General features: G+C 50.9%; 1 protein-coding gene across 2 annotated transcripts in view; it reads left to right on the forward strand.

Annotated features, from left to right (window-relative positions):
- The first annotated feature begins 2675 nt into the window (after positions 1 to 2675).
- GABRB3 (gamma-aminobutyric acid type A receptor subunit beta3) overlaps positions 2676 to 25191 on the forward strand; it is a 107788-nt gene continuing 85272 nt past the window's right edge. The window contains exons 1-3 of one of the 2 annotated variants that reach the window (XM_081124654.1): positions 2676 to 2975; positions 3697 to 3788; positions 4042 to 4109. In XM_081124654.1, coding sequence (XP_080980780.1) covers positions 2896 to 2975; positions 3697 to 3788; positions 4042 to 4109 — 240 coding nt within the window. In that variant the 5' untranslated portion in view covers positions 2676 to 2895. Of the gene's footprint in view, positions 2976 to 3416; positions 3599 to 3696; positions 3789 to 4041; positions 4110 to 25191 lie in introns of those variants that run through there. The other variant, XM_081124653.1, reaches the window with a different exon arrangement.

A 25191-nucleotide genomic window follows, 5' to 3' on the forward strand; every position in this document is an offset into this window, starting at 1 on the left:
CGGCGCTTGTCTGGCACTGAGAATGGCAGTAGGTTCCAGGCCTGAGAGATGTTGGGGGAGGGATGGGATGAACCCTGGTTTATCTAATTCTGCGTTTAACATCTCATGCGTTGGATCCCCCATTGACGGTGATTTTTTAAAGAGCTTTAAGACATATTGTCGGAGGCTTTCCTGCTGCTTAAAAAGATAAGTTGGTTCTCTATCAGAAAGAGGCAGCTCTGAGCAAAACACAATTTGGTGGCAGGCGTTCCGGTCGGTGGGAATGAGCAAATAGGGGCTGAAGTGATCGCGTGAGGCCCTGGCCCTACCTCCTCCGGGCCTTCTTTCTACCCAAGGGCTCCTAACTATTATCCTTAACCTGTTTAAACCACTTGACTAGGAACAAAATGACATCCACCTCCTTCTGACATGAAACTTTACCCATCCTGGGACCCCCCGAGAGATGTTCTCTCTTTCAGTAGAAAGTAAATGAAGGTAAGGGTTGAGTTAGTAATTTCCTGCTGATTTTATTAAAGCTTTGGCATCGTCGAGTAAAGGTCTGACTTATTTTTGGCTTTAAGAGACCTAGCAAGAGAATAGAAGGGTGGGGTGCATGGGCTCAGGCGACCCTCCAAGGCGGCTGAGACAGGGGGGCGAGGGGGGCCTGTCCCGCCCTTGTGGCCCACGTGGGTGAAAGCTGGGCAGGGGCCACGTGGAGCCTTCTGGCCCCGTCGATCTCGACTACACCTGTGTACACTTAGCAGCGTTTCTCTTTGATTTTGCCTCACTATTGTCAAAAGACTACATTGTTGGTGACCCTTTTTTTTTTTAAATCCTCGCCTGAGGATATGTTTTTATTGATTTTAGAGGAAAAAGGAGAGAGAGAGAGAAAGAGAGAAGCATCTGTTGGTTCCCTCCTGTGGCACCCCCACTGGGCTCGAACTCCCAACCTGGGTATGCACCTTGACTGGGAATCGAACCCGCCACCCTTTGGTGCTCAGGCTGATGCTCCAACCCACTGAACCGCACTGGCCAGGGCTGGGCGACACTTTTTAATGATTTGCTAGTCAGTTGATGACTTAGCTTGGCTTTCCCAGAAAACACAAAATTGAAGCGAAATTTAAGTGCTCCTGCTCTCCTAGGGGGGGTGTGAGGCCGATGAAAATAGTGAAGGGACTACGAGGTGACAGGAACTGCTCCTGCATCTCAGGACATTGCTCGGGGGCAATAAAGGGGGAATCATTGTCCACTGACTCCCACCTTCCATCCGTCAAGGGTCCATGCCACGGACGGCTAACCTCCCACAACTTCCGATTGCACCTGTGAGGGTGCTGAGCAGGTTCTGTGGCCCCTTGGGCCTCAATGACAACTGAGAAGCCTGCCAGGGGGAGGCGAGGGACAGGTGACAGCGACCCGGGGCGAGGGATGTGCGTGTGCTCCCACGCAAAGCTGATCTGAGCTTTCACGGGGCTGCCTGCTGAACCGGCGACGGGCTAGAATACAAGGCCCGGAGCCTGGGACTGGCTGAAGCCCAGGCCCGAGGTGGTGCATGGCTGGATCATGGTGGCATTTGTAATGTGATTTTTGCAAGTTGAATTCTCGTTGTTAACTTTGCATGGCCCTGATCCCCCCGCCGAGCGTTTCCCTCAAAGAGGTGCACACACGCAGGAGAAACAGTGGCACGAGCGTGGCCGGGAAGGTGTGGGAGCACAGGTCTCCGGAACACAAACTCTCTGTAAATAGACTTTTCCAGAAAATCATGGGAGAGCTGTATTTATCTCTTCCGATTGTCACATCAACCTTTCAGGTTCTGCGGTCACATTTTCTGTTCCAAAAATAAAACTGCAGATTTTGTTTTAAAAAAAGGCAGCGATATTTAAAATTAATGCACAGAAACATGCCAGCTGGGGAATAACCGTCTCGATTTAGGTATTTACCTACATAAAGCCTGCGCAGGAGAAAACCTCAGGCTTTATAAGAAAAGAGGTCAAGACCCAGACGTTATCAATTATTAACCAGTCATTAAGGCCTGGAGTGGCCCACGGAAGCCCACGGAGCGCAGAGTGGACCCGACCTGTGAGTGGGGCTGGGTGGACCACACTCAGGGCTGTGTCACCATCTCCTCACTATTAGGAGTCTGACTGATGCCCAGGGAAACTTTTTGGAGCATCGTTCACTAAACTAGAATCAGGGCCACGGGACAGAAGACACCCCGAGGTACACGGTGGCCACACACAGCTTAGGGGGGACTGTGGTGGACACCGGTCTGTGTGTTGGCCAAGGTGCCACCGGTCTGTTTGTTAGCCAAGGTGCCACTGGTCTGTTTGTTGGCCAAGGTGCCACCGGTCTGTGTGTTGGCCAAGGTGCCACCGGTCTGTTTGTTGGCCAAGGTGCCACCGGTCTGTGTGTTGGCCAAGGTGCCACCGGTCTGTTTGTTGGCCAAGGTGCCACCGGCCTGTGTGTTGGCCAAGGTGCCAGGGGTCTTCTAATGGGAACCAAAGGATGGGGTCCGGGGCGCAGGGAAAAAGAGGCCCCTGCCTTTATTTAAGGACCACGGACAGCTCCTCGCGGAGACACTAAGGGCGCACCACCTTCCCATCACCTTCCTGACAATAAATGCGCACAGTCAGGCCCCTCAATTCCATCCATATAAATGCGTATGTGTGAGCACCGGACGGGGGGGCGGGGGGCGGGTGAAATGTTGGGGTGAGGGTGAGAGGAGCCGTTTCAGGAACCGGTTTTTAAAACCCGAGCGCATAAGTCCCTCCTCGGGCCGCCCCGCTGGGGGCTGGAGGCTGGGTCAGGAGGGAAAGCCCGCGGGTGGGGGCAGGGGCGGGGATCCCCGCCCGGCGCCGAAGGCTCCGCGCCTGTGGGGGCGAGCGGATCCCACCCAGGTGCGGTCGGCGGCGCGGCGCCATGCGCTCCGGGCTCCTGGCGCTCCTGCTCCCCGGCTGGCTCTGCTGGACCCTGGGGACCCGCGGCTCCGAGCCCCGCAGGTGAGGCCGGGGCTCCCCCGCGCGCCGCAGCGCGCAGTCCCGCGGGCAGGGGCGCCCGCCCGGCCGCGCCCAGGGGTCGCCGTGAGCCCGGGGAGGGTCGGGGGGGGGGCCGGGGGAGGCGGGTCGCCTTCCTCCCCCCGCCGGGGCTGCGCGCGTCCGGCTCGCCGCGGGTCGCCCCCCTCGCCCGGCGCGGGGAGCGCACGGAGCTGGCTGCGCGGCCGACTCCCGGGCCCCGCGCGCGCGCGCCGCGCAGCCGCGGCTCCTCCCGCCGCGCCGGCCGGGCTCCGGGTCCACTCCGCAGCCCCCGGGGCCGGAGAGAGCGCCCAGGGCCTGGGCCACGCGCCGCGGCGACCGGAGCGCGGGCCGGCCGGGCTCGCCCAGCCTCCGCGCGCCCCCCGCGCTCCCCGCCCCGCGCGTCCCTCCCCGCCCCTCCCCCTCCTCCGCTCGGGGCCGGCGCGCGGCGGCGGCAGCACCAACAGCCCCGGCTGCGGGTCGCGACGGCGGCGGGGCGCCCCCTCCCCGGTGCCGGGGCGCGGCGGAGGGATGTGGGGCTTTGCGGGAGGAAGGCTTTTCGGCTTCTTCTCGGCCCCGGTGCTGGTGGCGGTGGTGTGCTGCGCCCAGAGGTAGGGTCGCGGCGGAGCCCCGGGCGGCGCGCGCGCGGGGGGCGCCGGTGGCGAGCCGCCCGCCTGACCCCCCCCGCGCCCCTCTCCCCCTCTCGCAGCGTGAACGACCCCGGGAACATGTCCTTCGTGAAGGAGACGGTGGACAAGCTGCTGAAAGGCTACGACATCCGCCTGAGACCCGACTTCGGGGGTGAGTGGGGTGTGCGCGGCCGCTGCGGGGGGGAAGCGCGAACCCGGGCGCGGGCGGCCTGGGCGCAGGAGGGAGGCGGGGTCCGCTTCCGCCAGCGCGGGGCGTGCGGGTGGGGGTGGGGGTGGGGTATGGGGGGTGGGGAGTGGGGGGCACTTCTCCTGCGCCCCCTCCTCGGGCAGCCCTGGCAGCCTCCGCGCGCGCCCCGCGCCCGCGCCCGCGCCCGGCTCATCTCCGTGTCATGCGCTCCCCGCAGGACCCCCGGTCTGCGTGGGGATGAACATTGACATCGCCAGCATCGACATGGTCTCCGAAGTCAACATGGTGAGTGCGCGCCCCCCCGGGGCTGTCCCCGAGCCCCTGCCCCGCGGTCTGGGCCCGAGGCCTTGGTGGCCGCGCGCGCGCGGGCCCGAGCTCCCCGGCCGGCGCGGAGGGAGCTGCACCGCCCAGGGCGCGCGGGGGGCGCAGGCTTCCGGCGCAAGAAGGGGTCCCGGGCCGGCCCCGGCTCGGCTGGCACGTCCCCGGGCTGCTGGAGTGTCGCCGGCCTCCTTAGCAACAGGCGCTGGGGACCCGGAGACGGGCGAGTTGTGGGGGTGGCTCGGACTCTGGGTGCCTTGGAAAGAGATGCTGGCAGCTGTGGGGGGGAGGAGGGGCGGGGGCGGTGGGCTGTGTACCCCGGTGCCTCCGTTTCCCAGGCCTCGGGGGCCTTGGGGCGCGTGGGCGGCGCAGCCGGAGCCGTGCGCCCCGGGCGCTGTCCGAGGTGCTGACGCGCCCGCGGCCCCGGGAACCAGGGGCCAAGCCCAGAGCCTGGCACTCGGGGCGGTTGGTGCGCATGGGGCCCCATTTCCCGACCTGCGGCGAGCGGGGGGCCCCGTCCCGGGGCGCGAAGGGGGTGCCAGGCCCTCGCTCAGGGCCACGGGGAGTCCTGTGGGGAAGCAGGACCCCTCTCGCTGGTGCGATTTGGAAACAGGTTTGATGGTCTGCGGAGTGGACGCTTGAGAAATTGTTCAGAAGGATGAGCGTTTGGAAACAGTGTTTCTTTGGGGGCAGAAATCACTTGGCAACTTTTCTTCCCAACGTGCGTTGAGCTTCTAATGAGAGACGTGGTTTCGGGCGGACGCGATGGGTTCGGGTTTGGGGCGCACCCGTCACGTGCGCGCGCTTGTGCCAAATGCAGGCTCCCAGGCCCCCCCCCCCCCGGAGGCAACGCGCCCGGCTGGGGTGGGGACGCCTCTCGGGGCCTCTGCGTTTACAACTAATGCTTTGGGGTCCTTTTGAAGCAGGTATTTTGTGGACAGTCTTTCGAGAAACGTTGCAATAAATTATAGAAATACAGACATTCACAAATACACGAAAACTGTTATTTAAATAGAGTGCTGAGCAAAATATATTTAAAATATATATATACTACTGTGGATTTTGTAGGACCATGCAAAACTATTTATTCTGTCCATTTTTCACTCTGAATCTAAATGCTTTTAAATTATAACGTGATTTTTTTTTTTTTTAAATTGGGCCTTTCACTCACGTGGCACATTTCATAAAAGGCATTATAAGAATAAAAGTGTTAGGAAGGAACACGGAAGGAGTATGACTTTCCATACATTACGACAAAAATTCACATTTTTGTAATTTTGTAAAAATAATTCTGTCCAAAAGATATATTCTAGGCCTGAGAAAACAAGTTCTGTGTTTAGGATCTACTCTGTCACCTGCGGTTTTCTTAACGGGGGACATTCTCTAGAGCAGACGACTTTTTAATGGAAGCTGATTGAATATTGAGTGGATGATTGTGTCAAAATCATTGTGCTGAATGACAGAGGGAAGGAGATATACTGACGTGTGTGCTTGAAGGACTCTACCCAGTATTGTGTTATCCCAGCCCGTGAACATTTGCTTCGAGTTAAACGTTAAACTTAGTTACATAATTGTTCTGGCAGCCTGTGGATACCTGGTACCTTGGAAGGTTCATTGATAGTTTCCTAATTCGTGGATTATGACTTGAGGTGTCTCGGTGTTCTCTGGACCTAATCATACAAAGGCAAACCAAAGATCCAAGCCGTTATATTGAATAATCTTTCATTAAAATGCACACCCCAAAGCTAATAGTTATGCAGGACATATACAAGCACGCTATTGTACGCATTTTTTTATTTTTATTTTTTTTGCATTCTCATGGTGGTAATTTTTGTGGCTCTCCGGTCATAAGTTTATTGTAAACAAAAATCGGGGATTGCTACCGTCGGAGATCAAAGGCCATTGGTCAGAGGGGACCGGCTGGCATTTGAAATACCCTCCAGCTTGGTTAACACCCTATTCTAGAAAAATTGGATTTTCCTTAACCTGTTTGCTCATGAGCATAGCTGGGATGGTTGACCTATTATGATATTTTTTCTCACATTTTATAGGGAAAGAGCAGAGAATATGTGAGCATAAGATTAGAGTCGTCACTCAATCATCTTGCATAAAACCAATAAATTCCATGTATGAGCTCCCTTAATCACCTTTCTAGTCACAAAAAAAACAAACAAAACCCTAAATGTTGTTAGGCTGTGAAACTCAATAAGAAATGGTCTCGCTTGAAGGGTGTTGTAGCTATTCGAGGAGATACGACAGACGGTTGTCACCAAGAGTAGAAATAAAAGAAAGGACCTTACAGAAGAAAGAAGGAAGGAAGAGTAGGGGGGCAGGGAGGGGGGGACTATTTTGGCCAAAATGTAAATTCAGATAGAAGGCCGAGGGCAGGGAGGTAGAAGAGAGAAATTTACAGGGAAAGTAAGGGCCAGGGATCGTGGGATTTTCATTAGGTATATTTTGGAAGACATATGTTTAGTGAGATAAATAACAAAACATGCGCGTCTCGAGGTGGGACACCTATGTGCTTGTTTGTGAGCGTGGGGGTGGCTATCACGAATAATAATGGATATTTCTAATAGCAATTCTGCCCCTTTTTAAACACTTGGGAAGCCCAGTCTTTATCTGCGGGGGGTGCCTACGGGTGGTGCCCCCAAGGAGTGCCTCCGACTGCAAACAAACAAACAAACAAGCGGGTCCGCTCTGCATCTACCTGCAGCTACCATCCCACATTCTGGTGTTTTGTAGGAATAATCTTAGAATGGGTTTCGGCATTTTCATATTTACTATCATCTTTGCATTCTAACTTGTTTCCTAGATAACGGAAATAGTCTGCATTTTTGTTTTTCCCAATCTTTCAAATTTCCTTCCCATGACTCCCCTTTTTAAAGCTGATTTTTAGAGAGAGGAAGGGAGACGGGGAGAGAGGGAGAGAGAAACATCGATGTGAGAGAGACACATGGATCAGCTGCCTCCTGCAAGCCACCTGCTGGGGTCGAGCCCACAACTTGGGCCTGTGACCTGCCCGGGAATGGAACTGGTGACCTTTAGATGCACCAGATGATGCCCAACCAATCAAGTCACCCTGGCCAGGGCTGACCTCCCCTTTTTTAATTAGTTGACTTGACCCTGGTCCAAGACCATTTATTTTGTTTTAAAGAACTTCCCTTGTTTCTCTGAGCCCTTGTATGAAGATTTCAGATCATCTTTTCAGATTATGCGTGGTTAAGCGATTATGGAGATTTAGTCTCCATGTTTCTTTAAGTGAGATTTTATAGATGAAAAAACACTGTCTACTGCAAATTTTTTATATGCTTACGTTATAATTATGGTGCTTTGCCTTGGTCCTGCCGTAAAAGAAACGTGTTGAATAGAAGATGGAGAGATGTGTAAATGGAGAAAACTATTGAAAGTATAGAAAACAAAAGGAAATGTTAAAAATATAAAACGAGACCAGCCAGGCGTGGCTCAGTGGTTGAGCGTCGACCTAGGATGTAGGAGACCGGGGTTTGATTCCTGGTCAGGGCACAGGCCTGGGTTGCGGGTTCGATCCCCAGTTGGGGGCATGCAGGAGGCAGCCGATCAATGACTCTCATCATTGATGTTTCTCTCTCTCCCCTTCTCATTTCCTCTCTCTGAAATCAATAAAGATATATTTAAATATATATATATATATATATATATATATATATATATATATATATATATGAAACAATACAAATTTTATTTTAAAAGAGCTATTTTTACTGAGAGGGAATAAAGAAGTTCTATAACTCTTTAAAAATACATGAAAGAGCCCAGCCGGGCGTGGCTCAGCGGTTGAGCATCGGCCTAGGATCCAGGCGATCGGGGTTCGATTCCCGGTCAGGGCACAGGCCCGGTTGTGGGCTCGATCAGTGACTCTCTCATCATTGATATTTCTCTCTCTCTCCCTCTCCTTTCCTCTCTCTGAAATCAATAAAGATTTAAAAAAAAAAAAAACATAAAAGATAAACACAGGATTTTAAAGTAGTCACAGGAGTTCTTTTTTTAATTGGAGTTATTAGAATAAGCCGTTGTTTGATTTGTTAATTCAGAGCAGAAACTACGGGAACCTGATTTTGACTTACTTGACTGAAGTATTGAGGCTCTCAAACCAGAGTCAAACTCTGCTAACAGTAATACTAATTTCTAGGAGTTAGCCTGCTTTACACTTCACGAGTCCATTACAATGAACTCAGTCCTCGTGCAAAGGTAACCACGGGATTCTTTTTTTCTGATATCATGCATCTACATGATTTCTTTTCAAAATTGATTGATTGATTTTTAGACAGTAGTGGGGGGAGAGAAACATCGATCTGCTGCTCCGCTTACTGATGTCTCACTGGTTGACTCTCGTATGTGCCCTGACCGGGGATCGAACCCCAACCTTGTCGTATGGAGATGACGCTCTAAGCCACTGAGCCACCCGGCCAGGGCCTCTTGTCTTCCCTTTTAGTTAGGAGTTCCTTTTAGGGTAACCTATATTCCTATTTAGGTAACCTATAACCTGTAGGTATCCTCAGTTATTACGAGATGCACATTTGCCATTGTTAGGGTTCGATTGGATTCCTTTATCATTTGTTGCCTTGTCTTATAAAATCCACATTTTACGTCTAAGTATAAAATAGGCATGAGGCCTAAGAAGGCACTTTGAGCACATCTCCATGAGCAGCTTTGGGGCTGCATCCCTGCAAAAATGTGTGCGATCCTACTCATGTCCAAACCCATGCGCACGCTCACATACACACACACACGCACATGCACCGTTACTCAGAGGAGTGCAAATGGTGATCTTGGGTGACTCGGAGTGTTATGTCCAAGAATCAGATCCCTATGCGGTGGAAAGACAATCACTCCAGAGCCGATAATGTAACAGCAAAAGGGACTTTTATTCCAGCTGGCTGGGGTTCGGTCGTATCCAACGCAGTGGAATTCTGACTCGAACCCGGATCCAAATTTACAACAGGCTTATATAGGGTTACAGTGAGCAAGCAATCATTGTCCTTGCAAGGGTTGTAAATTCTTCAGGAAGGGTGGGCTCAGGATGTTTCTCAACCACAGGCGCCTGAAGCCGGAGTGCACCTGGTATTTGTCAAACCCACCGGTTTAAGTTAATTCCTGGAACCGCCTCCACCCTCTGCAGTTTACTGAGTCACTCGTGTTTGCCTTTTGTCCTGCCCCGGGGCCTGGGGGCCTGCCTCTGTCTTGGTGGGCCCTCACAGGACGTCTGCAGAATTCAGCTTTTAGGCATTTTTTTTTAAAAAATATATCTTTATTGATTTCAGAGAGAGGAAAGGAGAGGGAGAGAGAGAGATAGAAACATCAATGATGAGAAAGTCATTGATCGAGCCCACAACCGGGCATGTGCCCTGACCGGGAATCGAACCCTGATCGCCTGGATCTTAGGTCAACGCTAAACTGCTGAGCCCCGCCCGGCCGGGCTAGGCATTTTTTTAAATCAAATCTATGTTAACCAACCCCCCTCCCCAGGTTTCTGGATCTAGAAGTCGCTTGGCCGCTAGTACCCAGCCCCTCGCTAGGTTCTCAGGGGGAGGAGCTGAACCGGGGAGTCCAGGCCTTGTTCCCAAAGGCGCCTGATGGCCGCGGGAGTTTCAGGTTCTATTTCCAAGGCCATGGGGAACGTCTAGCCTCAGGCAAGTCACTTGCACTTACCCGGTATTTCCGTCCCAGGCTTCCCAGATGCCTGTGGCGTGCCCACAGGCTCGATCCCAGAGGGAGAGCTACAGAGGAACCCGGGGGCAGACACCCACACACAGCCACCGCCGGCTAGGAGGCCTCCCCCGGCTCCTCCGGAGGCAGGGCCGCGTCCAGAGCGCGCGGGAGGCTTTGTTAGCATTTCAAAGGTTGAGATGTGCTAACGCTCCCATGGCTAAGGAAGCCGGGGGATGAGTCAGCAGAAGGGAAATGCTTCCCTGACCCAGTTGGGGCTGGAAACGGCTTAGGCGGAGGGCGCCCTGGGTGAGGCCCGAGGAGCCCGAGCCCTTTGGCTTTGGGCTCCGGGTTGCTGCCATCGGAGGGTAGGGCCGGTTATTGAGAACATCATTCTCCCGGGCAGTGCGTTTCCTGCCTAAGTTATGACCGTGCCTCGGGCCTGGGTGCTGATAAGGGAGCATATAATGAACCTCAGAGATGGGCGAGAATAATACCTTACGTAATACGCTTCTTAGGGAGGGAGGTTTTATTTAATAGTAGAAGGAGTCTTCGGGAGAGCGAAGGGAATGCCTTTTGCATCTCCCCTTGGGGAGGTTGCAAAGCTTTCGTTCCTCCATCCATCCATCCATCCCTCTCTCTCTGTTCATCTTCACCTGAGGATATTTTTTCCATTATTTTTACAGAGATGGAAGAAAGGGAGGGAGGGGAGAGAGAGAGAGAGAGAAGCATGGACGGGAGAGAGACACGTCGATTCGTTGCCTCCTGCATGCGCTCCGACCGGGGCCAGGGATTGAACCCGCAGCCGGGTATACGTGCCCTTCGGGGAGCATGGAGCCCGCACCCCCTCGGCGCCCAGGCAGAGGCTCTAACCACTGAGCTACACCAGCCGGGGCTGTTGCTCCGTCTCTTAAAAGACGGATGTGGTGGGCTTCCCCCCGTCGCAAACGACCTCTTGCTTGAGACGGTGCCGGGCTCTGGGATCCCGCGGTGCGTTGCGCGTAGACGTAAGTATTGGGTTCCGACGGATGGTGCCAATCTGCTTATTTACCGATAAAAACCTTCTCAGTTTTCCCAAGTAGATCGCCCTGGAGTCGACGCTTGGTTTTGCGCAGCCCGATATCCGCGTTAGCTCTGTTTCCTTCCACTGGTGGCTGAACCCCTGTCCCTCGTCCGGGTTTCGTATCGATTCGTGGGCACTGCCGATGCTTTTTTTTTTTAAATATATCTTTATTGATTTCAGAGAGAGGAAGGGAGAGGGAGAGAGAGAGACAGAAACATCAATGATGAGACAGTCATTGATCGAGCCCTGACCGGGAATCGAACCCCGATCGCCTGGATCCCAGGTCGACGCTCCGCCGCTGAGCCACGCCCGGCCGGGCGGAGGTGATATTTTTATGATGCAGAATTTGAGCTCATGACCAAGAAGAACCTTTGCAGACTCGATGGGATCGGGCCGCTTTGACTTCAGGCGACTTCCTTAGATCGCGTTCGGGGGGCCGTAGGCGGTGTGACACCCTCAGCTGCCCCACACTCGGTCGCCGGCCGGGGGGAGCGCTGGGAACACGTCACTGGTCCTTCTGACGTACAGCCCAGGTTTGTGCCCGCCTGTGCGGGAAACGCGGGTGGGGCTTTTCTAGGTTACGGAGACGTTGGACCGTTGTCACTCGGGGCCCCTGGGCTGCATCCGCCCCTGTGGATGGCCACTCGGGGGTGTGGCCGGCCTGCGGGGTTTTCTCTCCTGAGCTGGCTTCCCAGCGCAGTTTGCTTCTGGGCCACCGATGCCGGCTTTTAAGAGGCCTCTGTAGCTGCACCATCCTGAGGACGAGGCCGTGAGAGGTCTCGTCTCGTGGCAGTTGGCCCTGGGCCATCAGTGTAAGGCCGAGAGAGAGCCAGCCTCGGTCTCCGGGGCCGGGCACGCGGGGCTCCCGTATTCCTTGGTTACCAGGAGGCCGCATCCAGAAGTAAGAGCCATTAGCAAGCACCAACCCCTGCATCCCTCTGCGTTTTTCCATCCAACGTAAGCGTCGGGCGGAAGCATTAATGTAATTAACAAAAGCCTAAGCGTGCATGGAGCCCGTATTTCAGATAAATTGGAATGAGGTTGATCAGTGAGCAGGTCACAGCTCTTTCAAGTCTCTAATTTGCCCGGCCAGGGGTGCCTCAGCGGTTCAGTGTCCACCTAGGGTCCAGGCGATTGGGGTTCGATTCCCGGTCAGGGCACAGGCCCGGGTTGTGGGCTCGATCAATGACTCTCTCATCATTGATGTTTCTGTCTCTCTCTCTCCCTCTCCTTTCCTCTCTCTGAAATCAATAAAGATATATTTTTAAAAAATAAAAATTAAAAATAAAGTCCCTAATTTGTGCTTCTACCTTAAAAAGAATTTGGATCCTGTTGATTACATCATGTTTGACCCCTAGTTCTGCATGAGAGATTTCCTTTTATGTAAATTATCTGCAAGTCCACATGCTGTGATTCATAATGTGAGATACATTTGCTTTATTTTGAATTAACGGATAATAAAATCTATTGCTTTGAAGCTTTATAACTCTGATGGTGTTCGATACATGTGCATAAAATGTTTGTTACTTAGTTCAGCATCAACACTGCTGTTCTTTTAAATTTTCTTAAAGGGATTTTTATTGATTTTTTTTTAGAGAGAGAGGAAGGGAGGGAGAGAGAGAAACATTGATTTGAGAGCGAAACATCAATGGGCTGCCTCCTGCACGCCCCCTACCGGGGATCGAGCCCCAAACCCGGGCATGTGCCCTGACTGGGAATTGAACCGGCGACCTTTCAGTGCCCAGGATGAGCCACACCAGCCAGGGCTGTTCTTTTAAAATGTAATCTTTTCTTTTTTTTTTAAAGAATTTTCTGGCTCCAATTTAAATATATCTTTATTGATTTCAGAGAAAGGAGAGGGGGAGAGAGAGAGAGAGAAACATCCATGATGAGAGAGTCATTGATCGAGCCCACAACCCGGGCCTGTGCCCTGACCGGGAATCGAACCCCGATCGCCTGGATCCCAGGTCGACCCTCAACCGCTGAGCCACGCCGGCCGGGCTAAAATGTAATCTTTTCAATAAGACTTTACAATTGGTAACTTGGATGAGTAGAAGGAAGAAGTCTTCTGGGTTACCCGTCATTACGTGTTCTGGGTGTGCGTGTGTGAGACTCTATACAAATCAAAAATTGTTTGAAAAGACTCAAGTTTGGGCCATTTGTTGCAATATCATCGATTCCCCCTCTGCCGCCAGTCCTGCTGACTCTACATATCCCTCGGAGAGCACGCGTCGGGTGAAATGGACCAGAATGGCCACTGAGCCCCTTCCCGTCACGTAGAATGTGCCGGGTGACCACTTGCCAAATGCATTTGTGTAGCCGATGACCCCTGGGTCCAAGCTGTACCTATGGTTTGTTTTACTGAAAAGAGACTTTCTTACTTGGCTGTTTGCTGAGTCCTTAAAATTAACCCTCGCGTTACACCCAAGGATTCCTGTGAACTTGTTACAGGAGAAAAAAAAAGTCTGAACGATGGGAACAGCGCCGTTCTATGGTCTAGACGAGTGGTTCCAAGACCATAGCCCAATAACCCTCGAATGGAGCTGGAGTTGCTGCGGGGCCGACGTAGCTGAGGTGCCCTCCAAGCAAAGTTTCTCACCGTTGGTCTGTTCTGTGCTTTGCCTGTTTTAAGACCTGAGCGAGCTAGAAAAAGGCCGGGAGGGCCCGAGTGCAAGGACCAGGAGGGAGCGGGCTCTGGTCCCTCTTACCTGTTAAAACCCTGCAGATACCCCGTTGGAATGAGCGCGTGTCTGCCATTGAGTGAGTTCTCATTTCCGAATCTTTCTCTGTTTTGGCCGTGGGCACGGAAGCCTCCTGTGAGAATGTCCCTTCTTCTGGGTTAAATAACAGTTGCTTAAGAGAACGCAGTTCTGCAGAATGTACATGTGTCCCCTAATCAAGGTATTTCTGCTCAAATAATATTGGAAATGTTGCTAAAGATGTAAAATGGGTTTTTATTTGCGGCAGGAATTGTCAGGTCCTTGAATAGGCCGAGGATTTTGTACATCTTCAGGACCGGAGAGGGGTGGAGCATCCGGTATTTAAAACATGTGTTTGCGGATTTTCTTTTGTGGGGGTGACGGAGGACTTTGTTAACCCTGCATCTCGAAGTTTTCCGTGGGACACAGTTGAGGAGTGTGGGGCTGACCCTTTGCATCCGAGTGACCTCCCCGTGGCTGGTCCCTGTGGGTGATGATAACTGAGGACATGCCCGAAGTACTGAAGCTTCTTTTGGTGACCAGGGTGGAGGCAGGGAAGGCACACTTTTGACAAAGCGTCTCCAGCCCATAAGGGGATGGGTATCTTTTCTGTAAATGAAGAATAGGCTCTGGTTATAATTAGATTCACTAAAAAGCACAAAGAGCCCTGGAGGGTGTGGCTCAGTTGGCTGAGCATTGTCCTGGGCATCGAAAGGTCCCCGGTTCAGGGTTCGATTCCCGGTCAGGGCACATGCCCGGGTTGTGGGCTCGATCAATGACTCATCATTGATGTGCATGTGTCTCTCTCTCTCTCCCTCTCCTTTCCTCTCTCTGAAATCAATAAAAATATATTTTAAAAAGAAAAAAAAAGAAAGGAAAGGTCCCTGGTTCAATTCCCGGTCAGGGCACATGCCCGGGTTTCAGCTCGATCCCCACTAGGGGGCTCGCAGGAGGCAGCCGATCGATGTTTAGCTCTCACATCGATGTTTCTCTCTCTCCCTTCCTCATTCTCTAAAAATCAATAAAAAATCTTTTTTGAAAAAGCACAAAGATTTCCTTCCACAGTAATAATAGTCTCTGTCCCACGGAGGGAGCTCTGTGCGTTTTCAGCCTCCTGGTTCTCCTGTGAGAACTGCGAGAGTAAATGAGACAGGGGCGGAAATGTGTGTGCGGAAGAAGAGGGGCACAGCCGCCTGCTGGGCCAACAAGGATAAGTCCATTTTGAGGATGAAATAGGGCTTTCTGAGGCTGTCGGGCTTGACCAGTGTTTCTCGATGGTGGTGGTGGAAGCTTGGAGGTTCCTCCTTGAGGTTGGAGCCGGGGAGCAGGAGGCACCCGGATACCTCCTGGGGTTTAATTGGTCATCCAAGCTGTAGTCCTTGGGCAGCTTGAAACTTTATTCAGAGCCCAGCGTGGCCCTGGCCAGGGTGGCTCAGTTGGCTGGGCATCGTCCAATGAACCAAGAGGTCAGCAGCTTGATTCCCAGTCAGGGCACATGCCCGGGTTGTGGGTTTGATCCCCAGTAGGGGGCGTGCAGGAGGCAGCCCATTGATGTTTCTCTCTCACATTGATGTTTCTCTCCCTTCCTCTCTCTCTAAAATCAGTTTTCAAAAAATATTTTTTAAAAACGTGCCCAGTGGGAAGCCGGGGAACCATCCTTTGAGGCTACCTAACGAAAGGTGCTGTACGTTCTGAGCCGTGGCTGTTTTGCGCACGGTCAGCGGGATTTCGTGTCTGCGTCCGTGGCGATTAACTGTCAGGGCTCGAGCCTAGTGACGCTCGGCTACTTGGCTTTGAGTTGAGAATTATTCGTTTATGAGTGAAAACTCTGGTGGGCGGTTAAAACACTTCTATTGTATCCACAGCTTAACATTTCCATCGTCACCTAAGAAAAATAACTCCATCTGGAAATGCCCGCTATTCGGTACCAAATTGTCCATATTCAGATTTTTTAAAAAATTCGACATGTTTAATTCAGGCACTATTTCTGAATTTTCTATGGTAGTTCAGTGATATAATTTTAATGTTGTTTGAGTTCAGAGGCAGAGTCAATACCATCTGTACGGTTTATTCAGCCAGCATCTCATGACGGTAACGATAAGCTTAGTTAGACCCGAAAGATAGAAAATTTGCATATTGCGGCATCTCTACCAAAAACAAAAAAAATCAAGTTTTTCCATGTTCTACCTCTTTCTTGATTCCTGGTATCATTTCAAACAAATTTCGTATACTGTACATAAAATCTGTGCCTGGAACCTGTGAAGATACAGGGCTGCAGACTTGGCCTTTTCTGAGCCAGAGATGGCAACTGAGAGACGTAAGATCATTTAATACTATCCTGGAAGAGGCAATGTGTGGATGCAAAAATTCTTAAATAATTAGGAAATTGTGTATTGGGGATTATATAGATCAAAATGCAGCTAGTAACTCAAACTTGCATGTAATCAATGACCAAAAATATTAATAATTTTCAAAGTGTTTAGCTCATATTTTTTCCACTGTAGGTGAAATCGTGGTGCTAATGGGTGGCAATATCTGGGTCGGTAGGGGAATGTGCAGCACAGTCTCCAAAGAATAAATAGTTCATTTCTTTTTTGAAAAAAAATATGTTTTTATTATTTATTTTATTTTTTAAATACATCTTTATTGATTTCAGAGAGAAGGAGGGAGAGGGAGAGAGAAACATCAATGATGAGAGTCATTGATTGGCTGCCTCCTGTACTCCCCATATTGGGGATCAAACCCGCAGCCAGGCATGTGCCCTGACTGGGAATTGAACTGCGATCTCCTGGATGCTCAACCGCTGAGCCACACCGGCTGGGCTATTATTGATTTTAGAGAAAGGAGGGGAGAGAGAGAGAGAAACATCTATGTGAGAGGGTAACTCCCTGCACGTCACAGCCCCTACTGGGGATCGAGCCCCCGGCCCCGACCAGAACTGAACCAGCAACCTCGCCGTGTGCAGAACAATGCCCAGTCAACTGAGGCATGCAGGCCAGGGCTAAATAATTAATTTCTTAATTTAGCACATTGAAAGAAATAATCTGTCTACAATGGTAGCCCCGCATACGTGTCCTTCAAAGGTGATTTTTCTTTTCCTCTCTCTCCCAGAGGTAAGAGGGGTGTGTCGGCTTCTAGCAAAGTCCGGACGTTACAACGGGATGTGCTGTGTCCCACGTGCAACCGAGTCGGCGCACGGTGGGTGGGCGGGCACGGGGTCTGGGTGTTGGCTGGTTTATGGGGATTTCCGAGCAAAGGTCAAATAAAGGGGTGGCTGCCCTTTCCTGCCCCTCAGCTGCCTCCCTGAGTGACATTTCTCTCCCCTTAGGGGACAAGAAACGAGGCTCTTACCTGCCCGTTCCTCTCGCCATGTTCTTTCCGGGATTTTGCATTCCGAATTTGGAGGCCCCAACTGTCCACTTGGCTCGGCAACTCTCCCCCTATTCTCGCGTTTCTCAGTTTCTCAAACAATGAAAGAGAATCGTCCTTCCCACCACCCCTCAGGGGAAAGCGCAGGAAATGGGCTCGAGGAGGGCGGGCAGGAAAACAGGCGTCTACTGGTCGACATCTGATTTCCTGACGTGCGGCCTCTGCCCCAGGCTGGGCTTGATTTTCAATATCGTGCAAACAGGAGACTGGGAATCTGCTCGTGCACAATATTAACAGAAACGGGCCCTTAACCAGGGGACGGACTCACAGGTCGCTCCCGTTAGTGAACCGTTTTCCGTGTCTGTCACCCCATGGCTGTTTCCAGATCGCACTTATGGGGAGATTTTTTAAAAATTATTTTTAGCCCGATCAGGCGTGGCTCAGCGGTTGAGCGTCGACCTAGGATCCAGGTGATCGGGGTTCGATTCCCGGTCAGGGCCCAGGCCCGGGTTGCGGGCTCGATCAATGACTCTCTCATCATTAATGCTTCTATCTCTCTCTCTCCCTCTCCTTTCCTCTCTCTGAAATCAATAAAGATATATTTTTAAATAAAATTATTTTCAATTGATTTTAGAGAGAGGAAGGGAGGGAGGGAGGAGAGAGAGAGGGAGAGAAACATTGATGTGAGAGAGACACATCGATCTGTTACCTCCCGCACCCACCCTGACCCGGGATCGAACCGGCAACCTTTTGGTTCACGGAAGACACTCCAACCGACGGAGCCACACAGTCCATGGCAAGGGGAGATTTTTAATTTTATTTTTATTTTTTGCTGTGACGACTCGGAAACCACGTAAACAGCAATTATCACAACGAAACCCTGAGATATACAAGAGAACGTGGTAGGATTCTGTTACTCTGACCGTAGGCCCTGTTGAGATGGCGGAGGTTGCAGGGACTGGTTTGGGGAATTCGTGTGGCAAACGCCGCCTCCGATGGCTCAGGCCCGACCGCTACGCGTCTTACACTCGTTGGAACAGGCGCGCCGAAAGTCGGCCAGCGATGTAGGTTTTCAACATCCCAGGCTCCTCCGAGCGCCTTGCCTTTGTAGGTCAGCCCGGAACGCGTGGAAAGAGGCAAAGCAATTAGCTCTCCCTTTTTTTTAATTCTCAGAGAAACTACGGCGACTTCGTAATTACCTTTTATTTTCTTTCAGGACAGGACTCTTCGGTTCAGCTGCTCTGTGTGGACTAGTGTGTTTCCCGGCTGTCGCTTTCGTTGTAAACACTTTAGATTGAGGAGGTGGCTTAGGCCCCGGCTGGCGGGGCTCGGTCGCTTGGGTGTCGTCCTGAGCGCCTGCAGGTTGCCGGTTCGATTCCCGGTCAGGGCACATGCCCAAGTTTTGGCCTGACCCCTGGTCAGGGGCGTGCAGGAGGAAGCTGATGTCATGTTTCACTCTCACATCAATGTTTCTCTCCCTTCCTCCCTCCCCCTTCCTCTCTCTAAAAATCAATGAAAATATATATATTTTTAAAAAGAGGTGGTTTAGTTAGTTTAGAACTATTGCCATAACCGAATGAAATACCCAGCATTTCTAAATCAAAATGATGGTAGTTTGGGCTTTCGCATGTTTTTTTAGTTTAGCACCTCTGTTCAGATTTTGTGACACCCCCCCCCCCACTTCCGACTTGAGCTGCTGGCAAGCTCGGGGCCACGTAGAGCAACCACAGAAACTCAGGACGAGAGGGCACCCGACTCGAGCCCGTCGGCCAGGGGATGGAAGGACACCGAGGATTTACCTCGTGGCAGAAATGGGGCTGGTCGCGCTGATGGTGGCGCTGAAGGAAGGGGAGAGGCTGGCGGACCCCTGGCCTGGGAGCTGAGAGATGCACTTGGCCGTCGCCGATGTCCCGAAAAGCAGTTCGGGAGGAAAATGAATAGGCCCAGAGGCATGGGAAAGACAGAAGCAAGCTACGGGTGGGATTAAAATAGCAAAAAATGGAAAAACAAAATTAAAATGAGGGTTGCTAGTGAGTCTATGTAGACGGTGGAGATGGGCAGAGGCAGGAACGGACTGACCTCCAAGGCAGCCGACGTCGTGAGGAGTGAGTGCGGCGGGGCCCAGAGGACCACGAAGGGAGCAAGCGATGAGTGAGTGGTCCAGGACTCACTGTGGGAGTCGGCGGGACGCTGGTCCATGGACCCCTCTGCCCCGGGTCAGCGTCCCCACCCGGGAGAGCACAGCCGAAGGAGAGGCAGAAAGGAGAGACGGAGAGGAAGACTGGGCGTTGGGAGAGGGGCTCCTGGTCGGCTAGTTAAGTAGCGCTGTGGTGTTGGATTTTTAAAAAGATTTTAAAGCATGCTTTTTTAAAATATAGAAATATATACCTATGTACATATAGAAATATATAGAAATATATATAGAAATATATAGAAAAAATATATAGAAACATATATAGAGAAATATAGAGAGAAATATAGAGAGAGAAATATATATTTTATAGATTTCTATATATATAGAAATATATATAGAAATATATAGAGAGAAATATAGAGAAATATATATAGAAATATATATTTTATAGATTTCTATATGTAGAAATATATATGTAGAAATATATATATAGAAATATATAGGAAAAATATATAGAAATATATAGAGAAATATAGAGAGAAATATAGAGAGAGAAATAGAGAGAGAGAAATATAGAGAGAGAAATATAGAGAGAAATATATAGAGAGAAATGCATGTAGAAATATATATATAGAAATACAGAAATATATAGAGGGAAATATATAGAAATATATAGAAACCGGGGGCGCTGTTTCAGTTAAGTGTCTCTATTTAATATGCACCCCCGCTCTTGGCCAAGCACCCATTAGCAGTCAGGTTCCCTGGTGGACCAGACAATTAGGGATGGAAGCGCGGTTTACTGAGAGTAGTGTGAGAGCCTAGCTTTTATTCCTAAAAAAGTAAAAATCTGAAATTAGCTAGAAAAGGAACAAACTTGGTGGTATAAAAACCTAGAGAAGTGGTGGTGAGAGGAGTCCTCTGGCTGACGTTTATTTCCCCGGAGGCTGAATCCACAGTAACACAGGAGGCCGAGGGGAGCGGGGTCCAGCGAGGTAGATGGTTCATGGTCCCCCGAGGTGCTTTGAGAAATTGTGAGACGGCCCGGCCGGGCGTGGCTCAGCGGTTGAGCGTCGACCTAGGATCCAGGCGATCGGGGTTCGATTCCTGGTCAGGGCACAGGCCCAGGTTGTGGTCTCAATCAATGACTCTCTCATCATTGATGTTTCTCTCTCTCTCTCTCCCTCCCCTTTCCTGTCTCTGAAATCAATAAAGATATATTTAAAAAAAGAAAAAAGAGAAATTGTGAGACGGTGCAGATCAGCGGCCAGGCGGAGGAGAGGAGCTGGAGAGGTGGTGGGTGTAAGGTCCTGTCTCCCGACCTTCTGTGTCTAGAGAGCTCGCCTGGAGCTGAAGGGAACCCGGTCCCCGCTCTGCTGTTACTCCCGGGCCCTGCTCCAGGAGTCGGGAGCCGTGCCCTTTGGAACGATGCGGCCTCCCATCCGCGATTGTTCCGGACGCACTCCGGGCCCTCTCTGATTAGAATTTGCACAATGAAACTGGCGCCACTGTCTGCAGTTGATACTGAAAAGGTTATTCTATTTTAAATATTTAATTAATACGACTGTAACGGGTGCTTTGTTAGGGGAAGAAAGATGGAACGCCGTGAATTCAATACAGCCTTATCGTCAAAAGCTTCTGTTTTCAAATTTGCTAGGATGTAAAATGCACCTACTCACATTTTACAAAACTCTTAAAAAGCCCGGCCGGGCGAGGCTCAGCGGTTGAGCGTTGACCTAGGATGCAGGCGATGGGGGTTCGATTCCCGGTCAGGGCACAGGCCCGGGTTGTGGGCTCGATCAATGGCTCTCTCATCACTGATGTTTCTATCTCTCTCTCTCTCCCTCTCCTTTCCTCTCTCTGAAATCAATAAAGATATATTTTAAAATATATATATTCTTTATATAAGCCCTGGCTGGTGTGGCACAGTGGGCACCGAGAGGTCGCCGGTTCAGCTCCCCGTCAGGGCACATGCCCGTGTTGCAGGCTCGGTCCCCGGTGGGGGGCGTGCAGGAGGCGGCCGATTGGCGTTCTGCTCGCACATCGATGTTTCTCTCTCCTTCTGCCTCTCCCTTTCTCTCTCTCAAAAAAAATATTTTAAAAAAATGCATTATATAAGTTTCCCCATTAGTAGTTCATGAATCTTCCATGATCTAGAAGGAGTTTGAAAATCTGGAGATTTCACTACTTATTGGATGCTAATTGCGTTTGATAATGCAGAGTTTCAGAGGCAAAGCGAGCCAAAGGCTGCACCGTTATGCAAGGAAACTAAAAAAAAAAAAAAAAGATTCTGTCATAATGCAATCTGAAAATAAGTGAGCTTTGGAAGATTCTTCTACTTCGTGATATTTCCGAGTTCCGGCAAGGCATTAGCAGAAAGCAGACTTTTCTGATTTGCTCAGGGTAAGCGGCATTGCTTGGGCCTCTCGGCCTGTCCGGCTGCCCTCACGGGGGTTTGTGTCCTGTCTCCGGCCGTTTCCTGCCATTCACGAGTCAAACACTTCGTTGAGTTCTAGTTTCCACTGAATAGAGCCGTTTTCCTCTGAAATAGCTCCTTGGGTTAACTTTCCTCTCCTTTTTTAAAAAATACCTACCCAGGGATATGTTTTTATTCATTTTTGAGCGGGAGAGGGAGAGAGAGAGAGAGAAACATTGATGTGAGAGACACACACTGAATGGCTGCCTCCCACACTCGCCCTGGCCGGGGCTGGGGAGCGAACCTGCAACCCAGGGACATGCCCTTGACCAGGAACCAAACGCCAGACCCTTCGGTGCTCAGGCGGACGCTCTAACCACTGAGCTACACCAGCCAGGGCTGCATCCGTATCTTGACCGTGATCGCATGAGTCCACCCGTACGATAAAATTTCCTAGGGCTGTAACCACCCCCTGCACCCGGTCATCCAACACCCCCCCCCCATGTGGTCGTAGGCCTGGCAAAATCCCAGCGAGGCCTGAGGGTTCTAACCTCAGTTTCCCGCTTTGCGCTGTGGTTATGTTGAAAGTTATCGTTGGAGGAGACGGAGTGAAGGGTACGTGGACCCCCTACCTGTACATTTTTAAAAACCATTTTCTGTAAATCTATAATTATTTCAAAATAAAAATGTAAGAATTCTGAAGACATATGTACTTACGTATAAATGTAAGTAGAAGGTGGGGCCAAAGGAGGTTTACAGTTGTGAGTACACGATACACAGTTTATTCTTATATTATTATTATTATTAATTATTGTATTATCTTCTATATGGACAACTGTAAACCCCCCTTTGCCCCACCCTGTGTATGTAATAAATGAGTTTTTTTGATGATAAAATTTGGGCATTGAAAATATGAGTCTCCGTGTCATGAATCTGGTTATTTAAGTTTAACAAAAGTTCTTGTTTCTGTTGGGTTATGTTGAAAACAATTTCCGCTGTGGCTGATAACTGTATTTATTTCCATAAAGAAGCATCGTTTAAATTTTCAAGACATTAGGCAATGAAAGGAAATGAGTGTTACGAAAGCGGTTAAGTGTCCATACAGCCTGTCTAATTTCCTAAGTGAAAACTATCTGAGCGTTTTCATGCTTGATCTCAGCATTACACGCAATTACTGACCGGCGGGGCCCGGATCCGCCTCAGTCACGCGGAGACGGGCGCGGAGATGGTGCTGTTTTTACGCGCCCCATTCAGGACGCCTCGCCCCGCGTGGCACGAATGCCTCCTCTCCGGCTGCGCTGAGCTTCGCTGGCTGTTTCGCTGGGAGACCAGTTCTCGCTCACACCGGGAGGGCATTTATGTGGGTAGGACATTGTGTTTGGCGACTGGCGCCACTCCTTGCACCCAGTTCCCTGCTCCATGAATGTGATCTCCTCTCTTCTTAGAGGGAAATGCTGAGGACGGAATTTGTTTCAGTGGAGCCTGGAATGACACTCAGAGATGAGCGTCAGCGCATACAGGTCGCTGTTGACGGGTGTGTCACGGGGGAGCCACCCAATCACAGCTTGTGAAAATGGTCGAAATGGGATGGCACCAGGTGATCGAGGAGGAGAGACCGGGCAGAGATCACGACGAGGCCAGAAAATGGCCTTTTCCCATTAAGGCCGCGGCGTTGGACTTCGCTGTCTCCTTGGGTTCTGCTCAGTAAGGAAACAGACAAGAACGGATGCTACCGTTTGGGATCTTTTCTCTCCGCTCTGGCATAGACTGTCCATTGAGCTAATGAGATATCAGGAAACACCCTGTTAGACGCTGGCACCATTCAGAATCGGAAAGCGTTGAGCATCATACATACCAATAACCCAGCACCTGCAATTATTACAGACCCTACAGTTAAACATTGGCAGCCACGTGCCAAGGAGGGAAACTGAAGGGGATGAGTTTCTCCAGGCCCCTGCCTCGCGGGGAGCCAGGAGCCAGCCAGACCTGCAGTCTTTCTGCTGTGGAACTGAAGGCCTCTCGGGGTGCAGGGCCCTGGGTGAGGGCTTGAGGGCCGGGTGCAGAGGGGACACAGGATGGTGCCATCCATCCCTCGTGTACCTCTTCCATGGGGAAGGTGAAACCCAGTGATGCAATGACGGCATGGAAAGATGTAATAGTTATTATTGTATTGACATTAATCACTCCACAGTTAAGATGCAGCTAAGAGAAAATCCGGGCCCTGGCCGGATAGCTCGGTTGGTTAGAGCGTCGCCCCAATATGCCCAGTTTTGGGGTGCGATCCCCAGTCGGGGCACATACGACAATCACCCCATGAATGAGTAAGTCGGTGGAACAACTCATTAATGTTTTGCTCTCTCTCTCTCCCTCTCAGATCCATAAATGAAAAAAATTTGAAGATAAAAATCCCAATTATAATCCAGATTTTTGGCAAAAACTTGATAAAGCAACAAGTTCCCGGGGCAGAGTAAATGAGTGAAAATACCGGTCGCGGTTTGGGAGGGGAGAGATTAATTACGGGAACCTTTCTTATCAGGAATCTGAAAGCAGTGTGAAGTGGGAGCAGGTCAGCCGCAGCACGGGTGTCGGGGTGAACCGGGGACGCGGAGATGGAGCCCAGTAGCAGACGCATCCGCCTGTGGCAGCCATTTCCCACCCGTGCGCCGCGGGAATGTTTAAGCCGCGCGATACCTGGTGAGGTCAGGGGCACCGGCCTCTCTTCCCTTAGACTGTCACATAAAAAAAGCACAGCAGCCCACAGAGCAATAGCTGTCCCGTGCGAATAATCAAAATTATAACTATTTTTTACTCAGATCGACCAAAAATACCTATTTTTCGGTGTGCTACAGGATTTCAATAATTAGTTTGTGTGCCATGAGATGGGAAATGTTGAAAATCGCTGCTCTACGGGATCCAGTCAGTTCACAAAAACAGTGTTTGAAACCAGGGGCAGAGGGATCAGCAAGGCTAAGTTTAGGGGGAAGAAAAATACTCAGTTTTCTACCTCATGCCGAGTATAAAATACTTAATTTTATTTTTCAGTTAGCATTCAGTTGACAGCCAATGTGACTCTGCATTAGGTACAGTCAGGTTCTTTACAGGGTGGTCCCCCCTTGTTGCCAGGACCCGCGGGCGCCGTGTGCAAAATGCCTTCCTGAGGGAGTAACGGCTTACGCGTTTCCAAAAGGACTTGGAAGAAAACACAGGAGGACGTGGGGACTGCGTCTTGAATGGAAGCCACAATCCTAGGGTAGAAAAGGGTTGTTTTGTTGTTGGTGGTTTTGTCGGTTTGTTTTGTTTTTGCGACACGCCGAGACCAGACGCTCTAAAGAAAATGAACTCGGGCCCTGGCCGGTGCGGCTCAGTGGTCAGAGCCTCTGCCTGCGCACCGAAGGGTCGAAGGTTCGATTCCAGGCCAAGGACACGTACCTGGGCTGCAGGTTCGATCCCCTGCCCTGGTCGGGGCGCGTGCGGAAGGCAACCCGTGGATGTGTCTTTCTCACGTCAATGTTTCTCTCTGTCTCCACCTCTCTCCCTCCCTCCCTTTCTAGCTAAAATCCATGGAAATAACCTTACGTGGGGATTAACCAGAAAAGTTAAAAGAAAACAAAATTGAAACAAAAATTGGGTGAAATATAGACAAACCCACAGAAAACAGTAAATGTGCACCGTAGCGAAAGCCT

The sequence above is a fragment of the Miniopterus schreibersii genome (genome assembly GCF_964146895.1).
Source record: "Miniopterus schreibersii genome assembly, chromosome: 22".
Classification (NCBI taxonomy): Eukaryota; Metazoa; Chordata; class Mammalia; order Chiroptera; family Miniopteridae; genus Miniopterus; species Miniopterus schreibersii.